General features: G+C 36.1%; 1 protein-coding gene across 1 annotated transcript in view; it reads right to left on the minus strand.

The window, feature by feature from the left end:
* Positions 1–24,177, minus strand: part of CARF (calcium responsive transcription factor) — a 261,735-nt gene that overhangs the window by 231,784 nt on the left and 5,774 nt on the right. The window contains exons 2-3 of the mRNA XM_053698682.1: positions 1,155–1,273; positions 863–976 (exon numbers count right to left, since the gene is read on the minus strand). Coding sequence (XP_053554657.1) covers positions 863–976; positions 1,155–1,262 — 222 coding nt within the window. The 5' untranslated portion in view covers positions 1,263–1,273. The remainder of the gene's footprint in view (positions 1–862; positions 977–1,154; positions 1,274–24,177) is intronic.

Raw genomic sequence — 24,177 nt, forward strand, 5'->3', positions numbered from 1 at the left:
TGTGTATTCTGCAATAAAAAACATTTCAACTAAAATATGATTAGACTACATTAAAAGGGATATTAAACCCATTTTTTTTTCTTTCATGATTCAGATAGAGCATGCAGTTTTAAGGAACTGTGCAATTTAGTCCTATTATCAAATTTTCTTTGTTCTCTTGGTATCTTTATTTGAAAAGCAGTAATGTAAGCTTAGGAGCCAGCCTATTTTTGGTTCAGAGCCCTGGGTAGAGCTTGCTGACTGGTGGCTACATTAAAACACTATCTGAATCATGAAAGAAAAAACTTTGGTTTCATATCCCTTTAAAGTATAAAACATCAGAAAAAAAATAACATTAAAGTAAACAGTATTTTTCATTATTTATCTTTACAAAGATAAATATATTAGTAATGTATTTACATGTGTTTCAAATATATATATATATACACAAAAATAAAAATAAAAATGTGGTGCTACACCAATGATCAATTGCACAGAACAACAGTGCTAGCAGTCCCAGAAAATAATATAAACCTTAGTTACAAAAAAAGAGATGAGATAAGAAATAAGAAATGATCAGAGATAAGAAATGATCAGAGTTAAATGCCACATGCATATTTTAAAAGCAACATATTATAGATACTGCCTGACGAATGTTTCATGAGCTGGTAAAACAGAATGCTGGATATTTAAACTCTGTGTTAAACGGAAGACCATAAGGGATTTTGTGTAGTGCTAATTTTTACGTTTTATAACTGTAGATTACCAACAACTATGTAAACACGACCTGTGACAAATTCACTATAGCGTGTTGAAAGTGAGAAAATGAAATTATGCATATAATAGTGCTATACAAGATGCTGTGTATTAAAACATAGCTTACCATCTGTGGGCTGGCATCAGAAAGTGCCTGAATTTCATATTGGATAGCTTGACCATTTTGATCGATAAAGTGGTAATGTTCTGTGACAGTGGTTAATTGTTGGCTTATCGTATCCTAAAAAAAAAAAAATTCATGTTTTAATAAAATCAAATTGAAAGTATCCCCTTACAAAAGGAATTTTCTGATTAAATCAAGATTTTGGCTGAATTGGAGGTCTGAAGAAGAAGTGAGAAAATATGAACAAGCCAAGTAAAAGCACAGTAGCAAAAACAAAACAAAACACAAAAACAACCTGAACTGCCTCATTGGTTGCATTAGATTCTGCACTGCTGCAAGTGATCAGTAGCTCTGCGGGCTGTGTCAGTACATTATTATCTAGTCCATTAGTCTCCATTTCCATGTAGCCTGAAGCTGTAAAAGTATAGCACAGGTTACAAAGTTGTATATACAGTTAAGATAAAACAATATATAAACAACACATTTGCATTCCAATTACTACTATATAAACTTGAAAAAGTTTAAATTATTTCTACATTTTTTAACCATTCTAGAATGTATGTTTTAGGAGAATAAGAAATATGCTTGATATGGCCTTTGATGAATGATTAAAGGGACATTAAACCCCACATTTTTAGTTCATGAATTAACTAGAGAATGCAAATTTAAACAACATTCCAATTTACTTCTATTATAAAATTTGCTTAATTCTTTAGATATCCTTTGTTGAAGAAATAGCAATGCACAAAGGTGAGCCAATCACACGACAGATCTATGTGCAGCCACCAATCAGCAGCTACAGAGCCTATCTAGATATGCTTTCCAGCAAAGGATATCAAGAGAATGAAGCAAATTAGATAATAGAAGTAAATTAGAAAGTTGTTTATAATTGCTTGTTATATCTGAATCATGAAAGAAAAAAGTTGGGTTTCATGTCCCTTTAAGAAACTCACAATACATTGTTCACCCGAAAATACGGAACAAATATACTTCTCTTTATGAATGGTATGAAACAATAGAATCTAATTACATATACAGGTGATCTTCTGTTAATCTTATAATTTTCAATACATGAGCACAGAGCCCTAGCAAAATATGTTAAAGCATCATTTTAGAATTTTAGTTTATGAACAAATCATTTTAGAATGTTAGTTTATAAAGAAACTAGTTGGTAAAGCCTGCCCAGAGTGCAGTCTATCGGCTAGATTACGAGTTTTGCGGTAAGAGCTGCTGGGTGCTAACTTGCATGTTATTGCCACCGCTCACCTCCCTATAGCGCCGCTATTACAGGTTTTCATAAACCAGGCATAAGCAGGCAATAAGTGAGCATAGAGCAAAATTGAGCTCCATACTACACTCCAATACCAGCACTGTTTTGAGCTGGTTTTACGTGCTTGTGCACAATTTCCCCATAGACATCAATGGGGAGACCCGGCTAAAAAAAAGCCTAACACCTGCAATAAAGGAGCGTAAAGCTCCATAACGCTGCCCCATTGATTCCTATGGGGAAACTAAATTTATGTTTACACCTAACACCCTAACATAAACCCTGAGTCTAAACACCCCTAATCTGCCACAACACAAATACAGTGGCACCACACCGGCGACCTTTTCTATATTTATATTAGCTAACATAAACTATGTTTATGTCTAAATATTTATTGTAGCAGAAAAGTTGGTGCTGTGCAGTGTGTAATATACTAGACAAGAAAGAGGAAGAGACCTCTCAAAAGACTGCACATATAGCACTCTGAGCCTGGACTAGAAGTGGAGTAATTGGGAAAATTTAAAATGTAACTTTTATTAGATTTTTTAAAATAAAACACTCAAATTAAAAACAACCAAAGAAATGTGGGCCTATTCCTTAATCTTCAGTAAGCCTTTGATGTATCAAAAGTATTAGAAGGAAAATGAGTAGGTAGGAAGCTATAGCTAAGATCACTATTAGAGAAATCAATAATTGTTAGAGACAATCAATTATGATATCAAGCACTGAATATACTATAAAAGTGTAAAGTATTTAATAAGCTGTGGAAGTCTTCATATATTGGGGATATAATATCCCTCTATGTCAAGCTCTGAAAATATTCTAATAAGGGTAAATGTACAAGTTAGACAGTTAGTCTTGTATTTATTCAGGGCAATATGATATGAGTACACAACTATGTTACTATCTTATTGTAGATATATTCATGCTTCTGGATAGTAGGCTATCTTATGTCAAAAGTTTATCAATCAAAGCTCTTGGTCTTAATGTAATATTATTGTTGGGATTAGTTATAACATTGGTGACACTCAGTAAGAGTAATGTTAATAAGTGTATGGTATCGCTTGTTTTGTGCGTATAACTTCACATTTATGTTGCACTTAGATTAGTACTAGATAATCTGGGTTTCAATGCATTTTGAGTTACACATGACACCGTGTGTTTTAATACACTTTATTTCCTGTGTGATATCACTTTATTTGTGCATATGATATCCTATAGTGCTCAAGTTGCTATTGAATAATGTAGATTTCAAAGTGTTTCAATTACACACAACCCTTTATGAGTGTTTATATATGTTTATTGTAACTGTGTAATATCACAGTATTTGTACAAATACCATCCCATTCCTATTATATAATAGTTAATACTACATGGTATAGATTTCAGAGCATTAAATTACATGTGCCACCTTGTGATTGTTTTGTTACAGTTTGTACCTCTTATAAATAGGTTGAATTCATAAAATTGCTAGTTGTTTATTGTAATTATACAGATAAAGTTTATTTCACTATTGAATATATGTGAAATACTCCCATAGGAAACAGGTTTATTTGCAGAGTATAAGCAAGTAGGTTTTCAAATAGTTAATCGAAATGGTTTTGAGTTCAAGCGTGCATGTGTAAATTGCACTAGTATAGTTGATTACATTAACCCAATACCTATGCCGGTATATATCCGGTCTATGTATGAAGTTATAAAATTATTTAAACTTTCTAGAACCGCTTGTTATATTTCAATTAGATAGTCTGTAATGCTGTCCGTCCTATTGGTTCTTTGTAGCAATAGTTAGAGAATTGTTTTTATAACCACAGAGTTAGAAGTACATTAACAATTTAAATAATCATTTGCGCTACTTATAAATTAAGGTTGGTATCACACCCCTTAAGAATGGTGCCTATATTCAGCTCTGAGTAGGTGGCCGCTTTTAGATAAAGCTCTTATGACTAGGCACAATCTGTTTAGTCTGAGTTAGCGATAGCTAATTGTATATTCAAGTAGGGCTAATAATAGTATTCTATATTAAGTCCGATAATTTTTTTAGTCTAATCCTGCCTATACTGGCCCACAAATCTAGGTAGAATTTAAAAAATTAATAGAGCTCCCCTAAGCTCTATAACCCCCTGACCGGTTTCGCCCGTATAGGGCTTTTTCAAAGGCGGCGAGCCGCCGGAAGTTTAAGAGTATAAGCGGGTTGAGGACCCGGTCCCAATCATATCTCCTGTTTGGTTGGATAGTCTCGTTGTCTGTCAAGTGAATTCAACCAATCATATGATTGCTTGTTTTTTGTATTATTTGCAATAGCGATAGGAGCTTGACAGATCACAAACGTAAGATGCAGATATGCGTCTGTTTAAATGTTGATTGCATGTTGTTAAAAGTGAAGAGGAGGAAACCAAGTTTCAAACTAATGATACTGTGTACTTTGTATTACTATGTATCTTGATCATTACTGATGTCCAATCTTCTTGGTTTATTATATCTTTTTTCAGGTTTTGTGATAAATTTTGTATATTAGTTTTTAAGCATATAGGAATAGGTTTTATGTCTGATGAAAAACATTTAGCAACAATAAAATAACTTAAATTAGAATGTAAATTTTGCGATTTTTTATTATTATTTTTTTGTTGTTTTATACAAAATTGTTCTCATCTCAGGTTTTGTCCTTACTTTTGTAGGTTCTTTCTTTTATAAAGAAGTGATATACAGAGTGATATAATAATAAAAAACATCCTTTAAAGTATCATGTTTGTTCTCTTTTTGATTTTGTTGCTCGTTTGTATAACTTAAAACATTTTGTTTTCATAGATACTATGATTCATTAGATAAAGAGTCATATATATAAAAGAGGGTTTGAAATTTATATTTATGTTGGTCCTATTAGTGTATTTTAGTATAAAGAAATATGTACCTTTATTGGTGTATATACAATATGTTATGGTTAACATATTGTATATCTGTTGGGGACCTGGGTTATATATGAGTTTTGAAATGTTTTATTGTAACACAGTGAATATCTGGAACGCCATATATTAAGTAGTATATTCCTTAAAATTGAAACCTTGCAAAGGAGTGTTAGGTGTGGTGATGTATTAGAATATCCAAAACACCACATGTTAAATGGTATTTTGAATGAAATTACAACCTTACAAATAAGTGATAGGTGTTATGATGTGTTAGAAATTATTGTGAATGTTAATGTGCTCATGCTGGTAAAATAATAAATATGCTGTGTAAACAACTGAGGTTGTGTGAATTATATGAATTCCAATTGTGTCTTGTTTCTATATGATGCATTATATGCATCCATTACAGATAAATGCTAGTCCAAAAATTAGCACCATTATATATGTGTTCCCATTAAAGGGACAATACTTTCAAGTGAGTGCAAATTACTGTATGTGACTTAAAACGTGATCTGAAGTGAAGGAAATTGTGACAATATTCAGACAGAATATTGTAAGTGACTTGTGCGCTTTTATATATAAAATTATTTCACTGCTGAAAATTCTATTAAAGTTCGAATTATAGAATTCATATGCTTTATGAATTACAATTTTAAAATAAAGAAAATCAATGTTTTGAGTAAATTGTTTGTTTTCTATATATTTTTATTAATCACATTGCTCATGTTTACTTAAGCGCTGGTGGTTTTATTATTTATCAGACTGTATCAAGTATGTTAATATTTGATCAACTTTTTTATTATTATTTTTTATGTATCAAGAACATTGTTGGAGTTGTCTCCATTGATCTAGGTTTGAAGATGTACATAGAAATTATTATTTTCATTCATGCCGAATGGTTGAACAGTATTGAGAAGGTATATCCATCTGCTTTCTCTTTTTAGTAGTGCTGTTTCAAGATTTCCTCCTCTGATACCCAGTCTTATTCTTTCTATACCTTTAAATTGTAGTTCTTCAGCATTAGCTTTATGGTACTGTAGGAAATGTTGCGCGACACTTGTTAGAGTTTTATCATCTTTCTTATCTTTCTCAGCGTTTCTGATGTTGCGTAGATGCTCCATAATTCTCACTCTTAATTTTCGTGTCGTCATCCCTACGTAGAATTTTTCACACTTGCATATGAGTAAGTATATTACTCCCTCCGTTTGGCAGCTGATGTAGTCTTTGATGACATGTTCTTCCTGAATCGGTCTATTATATGATCAGATTTAATCATGTATTTACACGTGCTACAGTTGTCACATTTGTGTGATCCTGGAGCTAATGCTGTCTTAGTTTTGTGTCTCTGTAGATGACTACTCGTGATCATATCTTTGATGTTACGTGTTCGTTTATATGAAATGGAAGGTCTAGTCCCTATGATATCTTTTAAGGTTGGATCAGATTTAAGAATGTACCAATATTTGTTTAAAATTTCATTGACCCTTTTACTTTGAGAATTATATGTAGTTATGAGTCTTGGAGCATCACTCCTAGTTCTGAATTTCTTCTTTAAAAGTTCTTGTCTATTGGTTTCTTGTGCTCTGTATTTTGCTTTCTTGATGGTTCTTTTACTATATCCTCTCTCTAATAATCTGCTCTCTAATTCTTGAGCACGTATTTGGAAAGTATGAGAATCCGAACAATTTCTCCTGATTCTCAGGAATTCCCCTGTCGGGAGACTCTTCATGGTATTACTTGCATGTGCACTGCTGTTATGAAGTAGGCTGTTAGTTGCCGTTGTTTTTCTGAAAAGATCTGTCTTTATGGTACCTTCAGCATCTTTGAGTATTGTTAGGTCCAAAAAGTTGATACACTGTTGGTTTGCTTCGTGGGTTAATTTGATGTTAAACTTGTTGTTGTTCAGTATAGCGATGAATTCTTGTAATTCTTTATATGAACCTTCCCAGATGAAGAAGATATCATCTATGTACCGAAGCCACTGTATAGTTTTTATTATTCTCCGTAAAAACATATTCTGCCTCCCACCAGCCAAGGAAAAGGTTTGCATATGTTGGTGCGCATGCTGTACCCATGGCTGTTCCCCTTGTCTGGAGGTAGTATTTGTTGTCAAAGATGAAATAGTTATATTGGAGAATAAATTTGAGGAGTTTAATTACAAATTCATCATGTTGTTTATCTTCTTCCGATTTTTGATCTAGAAAGTACTGAACCGCATTTATTCCGTCCACATGGTTGATTGAAGTGTATAAAGATTCAACATCAGTTGTTACCAACCAAGTATCTTTGTCAGTATGAATGTTGTTTAATCTTGCCAGAACTTCCATGGTATCTTGTACATAAGATGGAAGTTCATGTACCAATCTTCTCAGTCTGTAGTCTAGATATTTACTAGCCTGCTCTGTTAAGCAACCTATTCCCGAAACGATCGGTCTGCCCGGTGGTGTGTGTTTATTTTTGTGCACCTTTGGAATGAGATAAAATGTTGGTGTGATTGGATGATCTCTCTGTAGAAATTTAATTTCTTTTGTATTGAGAATGTGGTTCTGTTTAGCTTCATTTATCATATGATTATAGATTTTGAGATAACCTATAGTCGGATTATTTAGAAGTCTCATGTAGCAATTTTTATCTGTTAATTGTTTATTGGCTTCCTTTAGATACATCTCAAGGGGCCATATTACAATATTGCCACCCTTATCTGCGTTCCTAAATACCACTTCATCCCAAGTACTCATATCCTTTAGTGCTTGTCTTAACTTATATGTTAAATTGGGAGTTGTCGGTAGAGGATATAGAGCTGAAATGTCTTTACAAACCATCTGATTAAATACCTCTATTTGAGGGCAATGTATCTTCTTAGGTACATAGGTTGATTTAGTGCGAACCAGATCCCTCCATTTACCATGTTCTGTACCATCTGACTCTCCTAATAGAGTGTCCAGGTCTTGAATAGTTTCTAGCTCTTCTTCGCTCCAGCCCCAATCTATGCTGGGTTCAGTAAATTGTTTCTTTAGATATAATTTTCCAATGAAAAGTTGTATATCTTTAATCGTTTCATATTTGTCTATCCCTGTGGATGGACAAAAAGATAGGCCTTTTGATAAAACTGCAATATGTTCCTTGGAAAGATTTATTGTGGAGAGATTAATAACTCTCAATGATTGTTCCGCAATCGAGAGAAGGGACTCGGGGCTCTGGGTTGCTGTCTCCAGTGCCTCTGATTGCTGTTCGTGTTGCGTCCGCATCCCCTTGTGGGTCTTTTGCTTTGCCCTCCCTCCCCTCCTGGTGTGTCTGTACTTTCGCCCTTTCTTTTATTTCTGTTGGAAGCTCTGATTGATTGGATACTTGTGGAGGTGCTAGGGGTGACACTGTTTACAGGTTAATTATCCTCTGCATCTGTGTCTGAGATGTCACTTTGAATCACTGTTGCTTTAGTATTATTCCCTGGGTTTTTGTAAAAGTTTTTGTTGCGCCATTTATACACTTTATTATTTTTAAAGTCTGTGATGTCTCTGTTCAGTTTACCTTGTTTTATTTCTTTCAGTTCTAATTCCAGTTTGTCTAATTCCTTTTGATAGGATTTATACAGTTTATCAAATTCAGTATCTGTTTCAAATTTTGTTAGATTGTCAGTCAGTTCTTTGATTTTATTTTCTAACAAATCATATTCAGAGCTGTCATGTTTCATTAGGATTTTCATGAGTTTTACAGAGCATTCTGACAATGCTTCTTCCCATTCTACTGTTAGTTTGTAATCTTTGAATTCAAATGCCGGGAACAACTGAATTCTGAGGCCTCTAGGGATTAGTTCTTTTTCAATATACTTCTCAAAAAAGTGTCTGTTCCACCAGACTTTATCCTGCTTGTACATAGTTTTATGCATATCCCTCAGAATGGAATCTAGGGAGGTGTAATTGCTAGAATTGGGGCTGGAGCTATTGCTGTCAAATATGTCATTTAAATCTGCAGTTCTTTTTTGTTTCCTGGCAAGTCTATCTTTTTCGCATAGACTATCCATTGTGTATTTTATTGGGTTTTATAAGTCTGTGTGCTCTACTGTATATAATTCTCACACTTCAGAAATAGATCATTTATCACAACACAAATACAGTGGCACCACACCGGCGACCTTTTCTATATTTATATTAGCTAACATAAACTATGTTTATGTCTAAATATTTATTGTAGCAGAATCTACTAATTCTGCTAATCTGCTGCCCCCGACATCGCCGACACCTACATTACACTTATTAACCCCTAATCTGCCACCCCTAACATTGCCACCACCTACCTACATTTATTAACCCCTAACCCTAAGTCTGACCCTAATGTAACCCTAACACCCACTAACTTTAATGTAATTAAAATAAATCTAAATAAACCCTACTATTAATAACTAAATAATTCCTATTTAAAACTAAATACTTACCTGTAAAATAAACCCTAAGATAGCTACAATATAACTAATAGTTACATTTCATCTATCTTAGGTTTTATTTTTATTTCAGTTAAGTTTGTATTTATTTTAACTAGGTAGACTAGTTAGTAAATAGTTATTAACTATTTACTAGCTACCTAGCTAAAATAAATACAAATTTACCTGTGAAATAAAACCTAACCTCAGTTACACTAAAACCTAACCTTACACTACAATTAAATAAATTACATTTATTAAATACAATTAACTAAATTACAAAAAAAACAAAACACTAAATTAAACAAAATAAAAAATAAATTATCAAATAGTTTAACTAATTACACCTAATCTAATATCCCTATGAAAATAAAAAGCCCCCACCCAAAACAAAAAAACCCTAGCCTAAACTAAACTGCCAATAGCCCTTAAAAGGGCCTTTTGCGGGGGAATTGCCCCAAAGAAATCAGCTCTTTTACCTGTAAAAAAAAATACAAACAACCCATCAACAGTAAAACCCACCACCCACACAACCAAAACCCCCAAATAAAAACCTACCTAAAAAACCTAAGCTCCCCATTGCCCTGAAAAGGGCATTTGGGTGGGCATTGCCCTTAAAAGGGCATTTAGCTCTTTTTCAGCCCAAACCCTAAGCTAAAAATAAAACCCACCCAATAAACCCTTAAAAAAACATAACACTAACCCCCAAAGATCAACAGTTTTTGAAGACCCGACATCCATCCTCAACGAAGCGGCAAAAGTCCTCAGCGAAGCCGGCAGAAGCCTTCATCCAAGCGGGTCGAAGTCTTCATCCAAGCCGGCAGAAATCTTCATCCAGACGGCATCTTCTATCTTCATCCAGACGGCATCTTCTATCTTCATCCATCCGGCGCGGAGCAGCTCCGTCTTCAAGAGATCCGGCGCGGAGCATCCTCTTCTTTCGACGGCTCTACTTGAATGAAGGTTCCTTTAAGTGATGTCATCCAAGATGGCGTCCCTTGAATTCTGATTGGCTGATAGAATTCTATCAGCCAATTGGAATTAAAGGTGAAAAAATCCTATTGTCTGATGCAATCAGCCAATAGGATTGAGCTTCAATCCTATTGTCTGATGCAATCAGCCAATAGGATTGAGCTCGCATTCTATTGGCTATTCCAATCAGCCAATAGAATGCAAGCTCAATCCTATTGGCTGATTGGATCAACCAATAGGATTGAAGCTCAATCCTATTGGCTGATTGCATCACCCAATAGGATTTTTTCACCTTTAATTCCTATTGTCTGATAGAATTCTATCAGCCAATCGTAATTCAAGGGACCCCATCTTGAATGACGTCACTTAAAGGAACCTTCATTCGAGAAGAGCCATCAGAAGAAGAGGATGCTCTGCACCGGATGTCTTGAAGATGGAGCAGCTCCGCGCCGGATGGATGAAGATAGAAGATGCCGTCTAGATGAAGACATTCTGCCAGCTTGGATGAAGACTTCGGCCCGCTTGGATGAAGACTTCTGCCGGCTTCACTGTGGACTTCTGCCGCTTTATTGAGGATGTATGTCGGGTTTTCAAAAACTGTAAGTGGATCTTCGGGGGTTAGTGTTAGGTTTTTTTAAGGGTTTATTGGGTGGGTTTTACTTTTAGCTTAGGGTTTGGGCTGAAAAAGAGCTAACAATGCCCATCCAAATGCCCTTTTGAGGGCAATGGGGAACTTAGGTTTTTTAGGTCGGTTTTTATTTGGGGGGTTGTTTGTATTTTTTTTACAGGTAAAAGAGCCGATTTCTTTGGAGCAAGGCCCAGCAAAAGGCCCTTTTAAGGGCTATTGGCAGTTTAGTTTAGGCTTTGGGGTTTTTTATTTTGGGGGGCTTTTTTATTTTGATAGGGTTATTAGATTAGGTGTAATTAGATTAAATATTTGATAATTTCTTTTTTATTTTGTGTAATTTAGTGGGGGTTTTTTGTAATTTAGTTAATTGTAGTGTAAGGTTAGGTTTTAGTGTAACTCAGGTTAGGTTTTATTTTACAGGTAAATTTGTATTTATTTTAGCTAGGTAGTTAGTAAATAGTTAATAACTATTTACTAACTATTCTACCTAGTTAAAATAAATACAAACTTGCCTGTGAAATAAAAATAAAACCTAAGATAGCTACAATGTAACTATTAGTTATATTGTAGCTAGCTTAGGGTTTATTTTATAGGTAAATATTTAGTTTTAAATAGGAATTATTTAGTTAATGATAGTCATTTTCATTTAGATTTATTTTAATTATATTAAAGTTAGTGGGTGTTAGGGTTAGACTTAGGTTTAGGGGTTAATAACTTTAGTATAGTGGTGGCGATTTTGGGGGCAGCAGATTAGGGGTTAATAACAGTAATGTAGGTTGTGGCGATGTTAGGGACAGCAGATTAGGGGTTAATAATATTTAACTAGTGTTTGCAATGCGGGAGTACGGCGGTTTAGGGGTTAATATGTTTATTATAGTGGCCGCGATGTCCGGAGCGGCAGATTAGGGGTAAATAATTTTATTTTATTATTTGCGATGCGGGAGGGCCTTGGTTTAGGGGTTAATAGGTAGTTTATGGGTGTTAGTGTACTTTTTAGCACTTTAGTTATGAGTTTTATGTTACGGCGTTGTAACATAAAACCCATAACTACTGACTTTCAGTTTATGGTATGGATTTTGACGGTATTGGCTGTACCGCTCACTTTTTGGCCTCCCAGGCAAACTCGTAAAACCAGCGCAAAAGAAGTACCATTGAAAAAGGACTTTTGGAAAGATGCGGTCGTTACGTTGCGTTACGGCCAAAAAAGTGAGCGGTGCAGCTAAACCTGCAAGACTCGTAATACCAGCGGTAGTGAAAAACAGCATTAATGCTGCTTTTTCACTCATACTGCAAAACTTGCAATCTAGCCGACCATGTTGTTAAAAAAAAAAAAAAATTGAACTACAGAAAAAAATGAACAAATTATCAAAAATTAAAAAAATAAACCTAATCCCTATGAAAATTAAAAAGCTTCCCCCAAAATAAAAACACCCCCTAATCTAATGCTGAACTACCAATAGCCCTTAAAAGGGCTTTTTGTAGGGCATTGCCCTAAGTTAAAGAGCTCTTTTGCAGTTACAAAAAATTCTAAATCCCCCCCCAAGAGTAAATCCCACCAAACCTCCCCAAAATAAATAAACCTAACACTAAAAAACTAAACTATCCATTGCCCTGAAAAGAGCATTTCTATGGGCATTGCCCTTAAAAGGGCATTCAGATCTTTTGCTGCCCATCCCTAATCTAAAACAAACAAATAAAAAAACAAACAAAAAAAAAACCTAAGTCTAAAACCCTCCTGAAGAAATTGTAAAATTCTAGGAATTCTAAAAGAATGGCAGGAGAATTTATGAGAAGAACACCATGAAATATAAGTCTTCCAAACTCGATAATAAATCTTTTTAGAAACAGATTTATGAGCCTGTAACATAGGGCTAGATTTATCAACGCTGAGGCGTACAGGGGCGCGTATACGCGCCCCTGTACGCCTCAGCTCGCCTGTGGTGGGGCGAAATTACCAGCAGGTAATTAACATTGCACACGAGTGCAATTTTGCGCTCGCGCGCAATCCCGCCCCCTGCCCGCGCACAGCCAATCACGCGCGGGCAGGAGCTGTCAATCTCCTCTGTCGGAAGATGTTAGGGAAGCAGCGGTCTGGTGACCGCTGCTTGATAAATCGCGGCGAGCAAGTTCTTGTGAGAACTTGCTGCCGCAGGAGCTTGATAAATCTAGCCCATAGTATTAATCACTGAGTCAGAGAAACCTCTATGACTAAGCACTAGGCTTTCAATTTCCATACCTTCAAATTTAAGGATTTGAGATCCTGATGGAAAAATGGACCTTGAGACATAAGGTCTGATCTTAAAGGAAGTGGCCAAGGTTGGCAACTGGACATCCGAACAAGATCCGCATACCAAAACCTGTGAAGCCATGCTGGAGCTACCAGCAACACAAACCATTGTTCCATGATGATCTTGGAAATCACTCTTGGAAGAAGAACTAGAGGCAGGAAGATATAAGCAGGTTGGTAACACCAAGGAACTGCTAACGCATCCACCGCCTCCACCTGAGAATCCCTGGACCTGGACAGTTACCAGGGAAGTTTCTTGTTTAGATTGGAGGCCATCAGATCTATTTCTGGAAGACACCACATCTGAACAATCTGAAAAAACACATCTGGATGGAGCAACCACTCCCCCGGATGTAAAGTCTGATGGATGAGATAATCCGCTTCCCAATTGTCTACACCTGGGATATGAACCGCAGAAATTAGACAGGAGCTGGATTCCGCCCAAGCAAGTATCCGAGATACTTCTTTCATAGCTTGAGGACTGTGAGTCTCACCCTGATGATTGACATATGCCACAGTTGTGATATTGTCTGTCTGAAATCAAATGAACGGTTCTCCCTTCAACAGAGGCCAAACCTGAAGAGCCCTGAAAATAGCACGGAATTCTAAAATATTGATTGGTAACCTCGCCTCTGGAGATTTCAAAACCCCATGTGCTGTCAGAGATCCCCAACCTGAAAGACTTGCATCTGTTGTGATCACAGTCCAGGTTGGACGAACAAAAAAGGCCACTTGAACTATACGATGGTGATCTAACCACCAAGTCAGAGACAGTCGAACATTGGGATTTAAGGATATTAATTGTTATATCTTTGTATAATCCCTGCACCATTGATTCAGCATACAAAGCTGGAGAGGTCTCATATGAAAACGAGCAAAGGGAATCGTGTCCGATGCTGCAGTCATGAGACCTAAAACTTCCATGCACATAGCTACTGAAGGGAATGATTGAGACCCTTGTCTGAGGAATCAAGGAACTTTTTGGTAAATTGATCCTCCAACCATGTTTTTGAAGAAACAACACTAGTTGATTCGTGTGAGATTCTGCAGAATGTAAAGACTGAGCTAGTACCAAGATATCGTCCAAATAAGGAAACACCGCAATACCCCGTTCTCTGATTACAGAGAGTAGGGCACCGAGAACCTTTGAAAAGATTCTTGGAGCTGTCGCTAGGCCAAACGGAAGAGCGACATATTGGTAATGCTTGTCTAGAAAAGAGAATCTCAGAAACTGAAAATGGTCTGGATAAATCGGGAACATGAAGATATACATCCTGTAAGTCTATTGTGGACATATAATGTCCTCGCTGAACAAAAGGCAGAATAGTCCTTATAGTCACCATTTTAAAAGTTGGCACTCTAACAAAATGATTCAAAATTTTCTGATCCAGAACTGGCCTGAATGAATTTTCTTTCTTTGGGACAATGAATAGATTTGAATAAAACCCCAGACCCTGCTCCTGAAACAGAACTGCTATGATTACCCCTGAAAGCTCCAGGTCTGAAACACACTTCAGAAAAGCCTAAGCCTTTACTGGATTTGCTGGGATGTGTGAGAGAAAAAAATCTTCTCACATGAGGTCTTACTCTGAATCCTATTCGGTGCCCTTGAGAGACAATCATCTGAATCCATTGATTTTGGACAGAATCTGCCCAAATATTTTGGAAGAATCTTAATCTGCCCCCTAGCAGCTGAGCTGGAATGAGGGCCGCAACTTCATGCAGACTTGGGGGCTGGCTTTGGTTTCTTAAACGGCTTGGATTTATTCCAACTTGAAGAAGGTTTCCAATTGGAACCAGATTCTTTGGGGGGAAGGATTCGGTTTCTGTTCCTTATTTTGTCGAAAGGAACGAAAATGATTAGAAGCTTTAGATTTACCCTTAGGTCTTTTATCCTGAGGCAAAAAACTCCCTTCCCCCCAGTGACAGTTGAAATAATTGAATCCAACTGAGAACCAAATAAATTTTTACCTTGGAAAGAAAGAGATAGTACTCTAGATTTAGATACCATATCAGCATTCCAAGATTAAAGCCACAAAGCTCTTCTCGCTAAAATAGCTAAAGACATATATTTAACATAAATTTGATGATATCAAAAGTGGCATCACAGATAAAATGATTAGCATGTTGAAGCAAGCAAACAATGCTAGACAAATCAGGATCTGTTTCCTGTTGCTCTAAACTTTCCTACCAAAAAGTTGATGCAGCTGCAACATCAGCCAAAGAAATGGCAGGCCAGAATATAAATAAGCTTTCCTTAGATAAGATTCAAGTTTCCTATCTAAAGGGTCCTTAAAGGGACAGTCTACACCAGAATATTTATTGTTTTAAAAGATGGATAAATCCCTTTATTACCCATTCCCCAGTTTTGCATAACCAACACAGTTATATTAATATACTTTTAACCTCTGTGATTATCTTGTATCTAAGCCTCTGCAAACTGCCCCTTTATTTCAGTTCTTTTGACAGACTTGCAGTCTAGCCAATCAGTGCCTGCTCCCAGATAACTTCACGTGCACGAGCACAGTGTTATCTATACGAAACACGTGAACTAACACCCTCTAGTGGTGAAAACTGTTAAAATGCATTCTGAAAAGAGGTGGCCTTCAAGGTCTAAGAAATTAGCATATGAACCTCCTAGGTTAAGCTTTCAACTAAGAATACCAAGAGAACAAAGCAAAATTGGTGATAAAGTAAATTGGAAAATTGTTTAAAATGACATGCCCTATCTGAATCATGAAAGTTTATTTTGGCCTAGACTGTCCCTTTAAAGGAAGTACTATCTTCCATAGGATTAGCAGTACGTTTGGCAAGAGTAGAAATAGCCCCATCAACTCTGGGGATCTTTTCCCAAAACTCCAAACTAACTGCTGGCAAAGGATACAATTTTTAAACCTTGAAGAAGGGATAAAAGAAGTACCATGCCTATTCCATTCATTAGAAATCATATCAGAAATAGCATTAGGAATTGGAAAAACCTCTGGAGTAACCACAGGAGGTTTATAAACATAGTTTAAACGTTTACTAGTTTTAATATTAAGAGGACTAGTTTCCTCAATATCCAATGTAATCAACACCTCTTAACAAGGAACAAATATACTCCATTTTAAATAAATAAGTAGATTTGTCAGTGTCAATATCTGAGGTAGGATTTTCTGAATCAGATAGATCCTCATCAGAGGAGGATAATTCAGTATGTTGTCGGTCATTTGAAATGTCATCAATTTTATGAGAACTTTTAAAAACCTTTTACGTTTATTAGAAGGCGGGATAGCAGACAAAGCCTTCTGAATCGCATCAGCAACAAAATCTTTTATATTCACAGGAATATCATGTACATTAGATGTTGAAGGAACAACAGGCATTGTACTATTATTGACGGATTCATTCTCTGCATGTAAAAGCTTATCATGACAACTATTACATACCACAGCTGGAGATATATTTTCCACAAATTTACAAGAGATACACTTAGCTTTGGTAGAACTGTTATCATGCAGCAGGTTTCCAACAGTGGTTTCTGAGACAGGATCAGATTGAGACATCTTGCACATGTAAGAGAAAAAAAAACAACATATAAAGCAAAATTATAAATTTCCTTATATGGCAGTTTCAGGAATGGGAAAAAATGCACACAGCATAGCCCTCCGACATAGAAAAAGGCAAGAGGCACATAGGAATGGGGTATTAAATAATGAAATTATTTGGCACTAAGTATGACACACAACGCAAAATGAAATATTTTGGCGCTAACAAAATCCGGAAATGACACACGTCATTGCAGACGCAACCTTGTGCAAAGAACTCTGCGTCAACTAAGACGCCCGGAAATGACGAACTTGTGTCACCGGACGTACCTTCGCGCCAAAAAAATTCTCGAGCCAAGAATGACGCAATAAACATCAGCATTTTGCGCCTTGCGAGCCTAATTTTGCCTGTGAAAATTTAATGAAAAAGCAGTCAATTTGGAAAAAAGACTAAACCCCAGGTAAGAAAAATATTTCCCTAAATATGTTTTCCCAAATATGAAACTTATAGTCTGCAAAAGGAAATATACATAAAACCGACTCATCGCAAATATAAGTACAATACATATATTTAGAACTTTTTATTAATACATAAAGTGCCAAACCATAGCTGAGAGTGTCCGAAAGACACCCATCCACATATAGCAGATAGCCAAACCAGTACTCAAACAGTTATCAGTAGAGGTAATGGAATATGAGAGTATATCGTCGATCTGAAAAGGGATATAGGAGATGAATCTCTATGACTGATAACAGAGAACCTATTAAATAGATCTCCTGTGAGGAAAACCATTGCCTTCAATAGGTGATACTCCCTTCACATCCCTCTGACATTCACTGTACTCTGAGAGGAATCCGGCTTCAAAATGCTGAGAAGTGCATAGCAACGTAGAAATCTTAGCACAAACTTACTTCACCACCTCCACAGGAGGCAAAGTTTGTAAAACTGAATTGTGGGTGTGGTGAGGGGTGTATTTATAGGCATTTTGAGGTTTCGGAAACTTTGCCCTTCCTGGTAGGATTATATATCCCATTCGTCACTAGCTCATGGACTCTTTCCAATTCCATGAAAGAAAGGGCATTCAGCTCTTTTGTTGCCCATCCCTAATCTAAAAATTAAAATAAAACACCTAAGTCTAACCCCCAAAAATCAAACCTTAGTTTAAATTAAGCTAAAATTACAGAAAATAAAAAAAATCTAATATTACAGAAAATAAAAAAACAAAATTACCAAAGTTTAGAAAATTAAACTTAATACCTATGAAAATAAAAAAGCCCCCCAAAATAAAACACCCCCTAATCTAAGAATAAACTGCCAGTAGCCCTTAAAAAGGGCTTTTTGCAGGGCATTGCCCCAAGATAAACAGCTCTTTTGCAGAAGAGAAAGACTAAACCCCAGGTAAGAAAAATATTTCCCTAAATATGTTTTCCCAAATATGAAACTTATAGTCTGCAAAAGGAAATATACATAAAACCCGACTCATCGCAAATATAAGTACAATACATATATTTAGAACTTTTTATTAATACATAAAGTGCCAAACCATAGCTGAGAGTGTCCGAAAGACACCCATCCACATATAGCAGATAGCCAAACCAGTACTCAAACAGTTATCAGTAGAGGTAATGGAATATGAGAGTATATCGTCGATCTGAAAAGGGATATAGGAGATGAATCTCTATGACTGATAACAGAGAACCTATTAAATAGATCTCCTGTGAGGAAAACCATTGCCTTCAATAGGTGATACTCCCTTCACATCCCTCTGACATTCACTGTACTCTGAGAGGAATCCGGCTTCAAAATGCTGAGAAGTGCATAGCAACGTAGAAATCTTAGCACAAACTTACTTCACCACCTCCACAGGAGGCAAAGTTTGTAAAACTGAATTGTGGGTGTGGTGAGGGGTGTATTTATAGGCATTTTGAGGTTTCGGAAACTTTGCCCTTCCTGGTAGGATTATATATCCCATTCGTCACTAGCTCATGGACTCTTTCCAATTCCATGAAAGAAAGGGCATTCAGCTCTTTTGTTGCCCATCCCTAATCTAAAAATTAAAATAAAACACCTAAGTCTAACCCCCAAAAATCAAACCTTAGTTTAAATTAAGCTAAAATTACAGAAAATAAAAAAAATCTAATATTACAGAAAATAAAAAAACAAAATTACCAAAGTTTAGAAAATTAAACTTAATACCTATGAAAATAAAAAAGCCCCCCAAAATAAAACACCCCCTAATCTAAGAATAAACTGCCAGTAGCCCTTAAAAAGGGCTTTTTGCAGGGCATTGCCCCAAGATAAACAGCTCTTTTGCAGAAGAGAAAGGTCCCCCTAACAGTAACCCCCCCCCACCCACAAAACCCCCCAAAATAAATAACCTAAACTATCCATTGCCGTGAAAATGGCATTTGTATGGGCATTGCCCTTAAAAGGGCGTTCAGCTCTTTTGCTGCCCATCCCTAATCTAAAAAAAAAAAAAAAAACAACACTAAAGCCCCACATAGATACTCACGGGTCCTGAAGTCCAGCGGAGAAGGTCCTGTTCCATGCGGTGAAGTCTTCTTACAAGCGGCCGACATCTTCTTACAAGCGGGGACCTCTTCTTTCTTCATCCAGGACAGCGGAACTGAAGACCAGCGATGGTAGAACTGAAGATCGGCGACCGTGGAGTCATGGAGCGTGGAGGATTCTCTTCTTCCGATCGCCGCTGTGCACTGAATAGTGAATTCAAGGTACGCGATTAAAGATGACGTCCCTTGAATTCCTATTGGCTGATTTGATTTTTCTGTTTATATCAGCCAATAGGATTTCAGTAGCTCTCATCCTATTGGTTGATTTGAATTTGAAGAATCAAATCAGTCAATAGGAATTCAAGGGACGCCATCTTTAATCGTGTACCTTGAAATCACTATTCAGTGTACGGCGGCAATCGGAAGAGGATCCTCCACGGCTCCGCAGTCGCCGGTCTTCAGTTCCAGGGTCGCCGGTCTTCAGCTCCATGGTCATCGGTCTTCAGCTTCAACCCTCCGCCCCGCGCCGGATTGTTTCTGGAAGAAGAAAGAAGAGGTCGCCGCTTGGAAGAAGACTTCACCGCATGGGACAGGACCTTCTCCGCCGGACTTCAGGAACGATTAGTATCAACCTCGGTTTAAAAAAAAAAAATTTATTTAGATTAGGGTGGGCAATTCTTTAAAGAGCTAAATGCCCTTTTAAGGGCAATGCCCAAACAAATGCCCTTTTCAGGGCAATGGGTAGTTTAGGTTTTTCAGTGTTAGGTTCTTTTATTTTGGGGGGTTTGGTGGGTGGGGGGGTTGACTGTTAGGGGGGACTTAGACTTTTTCTTCTGCAAAAGAGCTGTTTATCTTGGGGCAATGCCCTGCAAAAAGCCCTTTTAAGGGCTACTGGCAGTTTATTCTTAGATTAGGGGGTGTTTTTATTTGGGGGGGGGGCTTTTTTATTTTCATAGGTATTAGGTTTAATTTTGTAGACTTTGGTAATTTGTTTTTTTTTTATGTTCTGTAATGTTAGCCTTTTTTATTTTTTGTAATCTTAGCTTTTTTTTTTTATTATGTAATTTGTGTTAATTTAGGGGGTGTTAGGTTAGGGGGCTTAGTAATTTAATTAGTTATTTGCGTTGTGGGTTTTGGCGGTTTAAGGGGTTAATAGGTTTATTGTGATGTTGGGGTTTAGGGTTAATATGGTAAATAGGCTTAATGCGATGTGGAGGTTTTGCAGTTTAGGGGTTAATAATTTAACTAGTTTAGGGGTTAATAGGGTAATTAGGTTTATTGCGATATGGGGGTTTTGCGGTTTAGGGGTTAATAGGGTAATTAGGTTTATTGCGATGTGGGTGGTTGACGGTTAAGGGATTAAGGGGTTAATTACTTTATTAGTTTGCGATGTGTTGGTTTGTGGTGTGTGTGTTAAAACTTTGTGTGGGAGGTTCAGGGTTTTTTTTTGTTATACTTCATGCGGGTGGTGTTTTTTTTTGTAAAGCTCTGTTTGCCTTCGCTGTATCCCGGTAGATTCCGAAAATGGCAGGGTGGTGAAAGAATCCACCTTCGCCTCGCGCTGCCAACATTCCATTGAGGATTTGTGCGCAACTGCCGACGAACATTACAAACGCAATTATAGTATAGATAATTTTAGAATGTTAGTTTATGAACAAATCATTTTAGAATGCTACTTTATAAACAAATTATTTTAGAATGTTAGTTTATGAACAATCAGGGCACTATGTGTTTGGATGAATGAAGATGATATGCAGAAGATGAAAGTGAAAATTAAACTTTTATGATTTAGAAAGAACACACAATTTGAAGAGACTTTTCAATTTACTACTGTCACAAAATGTACTTATTTGTCTTGTTAAACTTTGTTGAAAAGCATATCTAGGTAGGCTCAGGAGCAGCAATGCGCCACTAAGCTAGTTGGTGATTGGTGGCTTCATGCATATGCCTCTTGTCATTGGCTCACTAGATGTGTTAAGCTAGATCAAATTAATGCAGTGCTGCTCTAGTACTGACTGTTATTATATGTTTAACCATTTTGCAGGGGTTAAACACTGTTAAAGAAAAACTATAGTGCTATGATAAAATGTTCTAACATTAGAACATTCCATTTTTGCATTTCTATATTCCATTAAATCATAACTCTTTAACATGGAACAACAATTTAGTAGACAAAGGGACAGTCAAGTCAAAATTTAACTTTTATGATTCAAATAGGGCATGCAATTTTAAACAACTTTCCAATTTACTCATCATCATTATCACTCTTGCATTGTTCTCTTGGTATTGTTTTTTAAAAGCTTTTTTAGGCTCATAAATTGCTTTCTAAACTGTTGAATGGTGCCTCTTATCTCAGTGCATTTTAACAGTTTTACAGATAGTGCTAGTTCATGTGTGTCATATAGATTACATTGTGCTCACTCTTGTGTAGTTATTTATGAGTCAGCACTGACTGGCTAAAATGTAAGTCTATCAAAAGAACTGAGATAAGGAGGCAGTCTGCAGAGGCTTAGATACAAGGTAATCACAGAGGTAAAAAGTATATTAATATAACCGTGTTGGTTATGAAAAACTGGGGAGTGGGTCATAAAAATGATTGTTTATCTTTTTAAACAATATAAATTTTCAAGTAGACTGTCCCTTTAAGGATTAGAATACCAAGTGGTCCTTTTAGAGGCATTTTTTTATGTTTAAATAAACGGTATTATATAAAATCTCCACTGTATGAAGAAATGAACTTGAGGGTCCTCTCTGGGATAGTTATAGATTAAAATGCATTCTATACATATTCATTTAAATGGACATGAAAGGAAAATTTAAACTTCCATTATTAAAATAGAGCATTGAATATTTATAGACTTTGTAATTTACTTTTATTACCAAATTTAGTTTGTTCTCTTGCTATCCTTTGTGATACTAGGTAGGTATTGTGGCTTGCTATCCTTTGTGATCCTAGGTAGGTATTGTGGCTTAAAGGGACACTGAACCCAAATTTTTTATTTTGTGATTCAGATAGAGCTTGCAATTTTAAGCAACTTTCTAATTTACTCCTATTATCAAATGTTCTTCATTCTCTTGGTATCTTTATTTGAAAAGCAAGAATGTAAGTTTAGATGCCGGCCTATTTTTGGTGAACAACCTGAGTTTTCCTTGCTGATTGGACAGCACCAATAAACAAGTGCTGTCCATGGTTCTGACCCAAAAAATTGCTGGCTCCTTAGCTTAGATGCCTTCTTTTTCAAACAAAGATAGCAAGAAAACGAAGAAAAATTGATAATAGAAGTAAATTAGAAAGTTGCTTAAAATTGCATGCTCTATCTGAATCATGAAATAAAAAAAATTGGGCTCAGTCTCCCTTTATTATAAACACCTACTGTGCACCCATTCATAGACCTCATATATAATAGCATGTTTCTCTTTCTTTCCTTCTTTTTAATTTTATAAAGCACATTCTTCTCAAAATGTAAGAGCATTCCCCATCCAGTAGGTCTGAGCCAAGGACAGATTTTTTTCTCCTTGCTAAACAATGTCAGTGGGGGAAATACCAGACAAAGAAAGAAATTAGGAAAATGTTATATGAGATATATAGAATAAAGTAAAACATCTGAGAAAATACATGTATGGTTTGACCTTACTGGTAGACAACAACACTCTGGTATAGATGTGGTCCCATAAGCATATATGTTTGTCATCTCTGCTGTCTGACCACCTCCTCTGACATTATTAATGTTAGGAAGTTTATAACAATTCATATTTGTGGATTTGTTTTCCAAAAAATGTATGCGATTTATTTTTATATGGAAAAACTTTACAGAATTTGTGAAACAAGATCCTTGCTTCCTTGGTCGCTAAGACCTAATAAATGACTGAAAAGATGATTGGAAAAGATTTATTCCATATTTATTAAAAAGACAGTCTAGTAAAAATTAAACCGCCTCTTATCTCAGGGCATTTTGACAGTTTTTTTGCAGCTAGACAGTGCAAGTTCATGTGTGCCATACAGATAACATTGTGCTTACTCACGTGGATTTATTTAAAGTCAGCAATGACTGGCTAAAATACATGTCTGTCAAAAGAACTGAGTTAAGGAGGCAGTCTGCAGAGGATTAGATACAAATAAGTCACAGAGATAAAAAATATATTAATATAACCGTGTTGGTTACCAGGATATGCAAAACTGTGAAATGGTTAATAAAGGGATTATCTATCTTTTAAAAAAGGAAAAAACAAGTAAAAAAAACAAACAAACTACAAAACATTTACTTAAAAGTTTCATGAATGAGTGCTTGGTTTTTAAAAATACTATTAAAAACAGGGCACTTTCATTCTTGAAACTTTACATTGTAGTTTTTTTTTTCTTAAAAACTTCCGGGTTTGATAAAGAAAAGGGATCGGTCATTCCCCGCCCGCAGTTCCTCTGTATTTACCTCATCAATGACGAAATTGCCTGCAGCTCCTCTATACTTACCTCATCAATGACGAAACCGGCTTCCTCCAATCATGGCGTGCACCCCAGAGCGTCCATCTCGTGAGGCCACACCGTGATTGGATTAAGTGGGTTTCGTCATTGAAGTGCTAAGTACAGAGGCTCTGCGGTCGGAGGATCGTGGCCTGTGTTTGCTAAAGAAAAAGTATTTTCTTTTATTTATTTTTTTAAACGCTGCAATGTAAAGTTGCATGAATGAAAGTGTCCCGGTTTTTAATAGTATTTTTTAAAACCGGGCACTTATTCAAGAAACTTTACATTCACGTTAATTTAACAACTGTTAATTTACTTTAATTGGACATTAAAGGAAAAGAAAA

This window comes from Bombina bombina, chromosome 1, assembly GCF_027579735.1.
Source record: "Bombina bombina isolate aBomBom1 chromosome 1, aBomBom1.pri, whole genome shotgun sequence".
Lineage (NCBI taxonomy): Eukaryota > Metazoa > Chordata > Amphibia > Anura > Bombinatoridae > Bombina > Bombina bombina.